General features: G+C 32.5%; 1 protein-coding gene across 1 annotated transcript in view; it reads left to right on the plus strand.

Moving 5' to 3' along the window:
• The window catches only part of LOC119589326 (neurotrophin 1-like), a gene marked incomplete in the record, with an annotated part of 2442 nt that extends 1896 nt beyond the window's left edge, over positions 1–546 (plus strand). The window contains 1 exon segment of the mRNA XM_037937947.1: positions 1–546. Coding sequence (XP_037793875.1) covers positions 1–7 — 7 coding nt within the window.
• Between the last annotated feature and the right edge of the window lie 364 nt (positions 547–910).

Raw genomic sequence — 910 nt, forward strand, 5'->3', positions numbered from 1 at the left:
TCTCTAAGGCCCCTCTCGTACCTCTTCATGGTGAGTTGTAAAGGATTCTCAAGCATATTTGTCTCAGACTCCGAATTATGATACTGAAGCCTAGATGCTTATTAACAGGAAAAACTGATAAAATTAGAACATTTACTTTTTTATCAAGTTTACTGTCTGAGGAACACTTGAAAGTCCCAGAAACATCTAACCACATGCTCACAAGTGGAAAAAATAAGTGTTGCTAGTTGTAAAATGGCTGCCCGATTTCGACAATATCTTTATATTTTTATACTATACTAAGTTTCTATGATCTCTCAAACTCTACCCAGAGCGTTCGTGCTAAGACGACTCCTGATTCAACCAAAGATAAAGAGGATTGCTTTCTTTTATTCTGCCACCGCTGTGTGACGTCTTAACACGTTCTTTAAATTTGCTCCTCCTTTACTACGACGCTTTCACTGATGAATAAAATATTGTGACGTCAAGAGCCTATGCATTACATTACATTTTCAAAATTCACTGCTTATGTTTAAAAAATAAATCAAAGTTTATAAAGATCTTTAACATTACTTTGCATCATAAATTCCTAGACTGTTGCTCTGCTGTGCTCATAATCTTACAATCGTTTGATAAATGTATTGTACTATGAAAAAAAAAACGTTTTTTTTTTCCAAAAGAAGACTCAGAAAAAAATATTCATATGAGAGCGAGTTGATGAATACTCTGTATATAAGATTAAGTTTTATTAACAGAAATAATAAAGATATTAAACTTCTTTACCTGTTTATTTTTTTCAACATTCCTGATAGTGTAATGATGTTTCAGATATTTTGATTACAAAAGCGTGAAATGTAAATCGAATGAGCTGAAAGCTTCACCGATACCCATGCTTTCTGGTTATTAATAATAGTACTGTGCAATAAAGTTC

The sequence above is a fragment of the Penaeus monodon genome, chromosome 25 (assembly GCF_015228065.2).
Source record: "Penaeus monodon isolate SGIC_2016 chromosome 25, NSTDA_Pmon_1, whole genome shotgun sequence".
NCBI classification, from domain to species: domain Eukaryota; kingdom Metazoa; phylum Arthropoda; class Malacostraca; order Decapoda; family Penaeidae; genus Penaeus; species Penaeus monodon.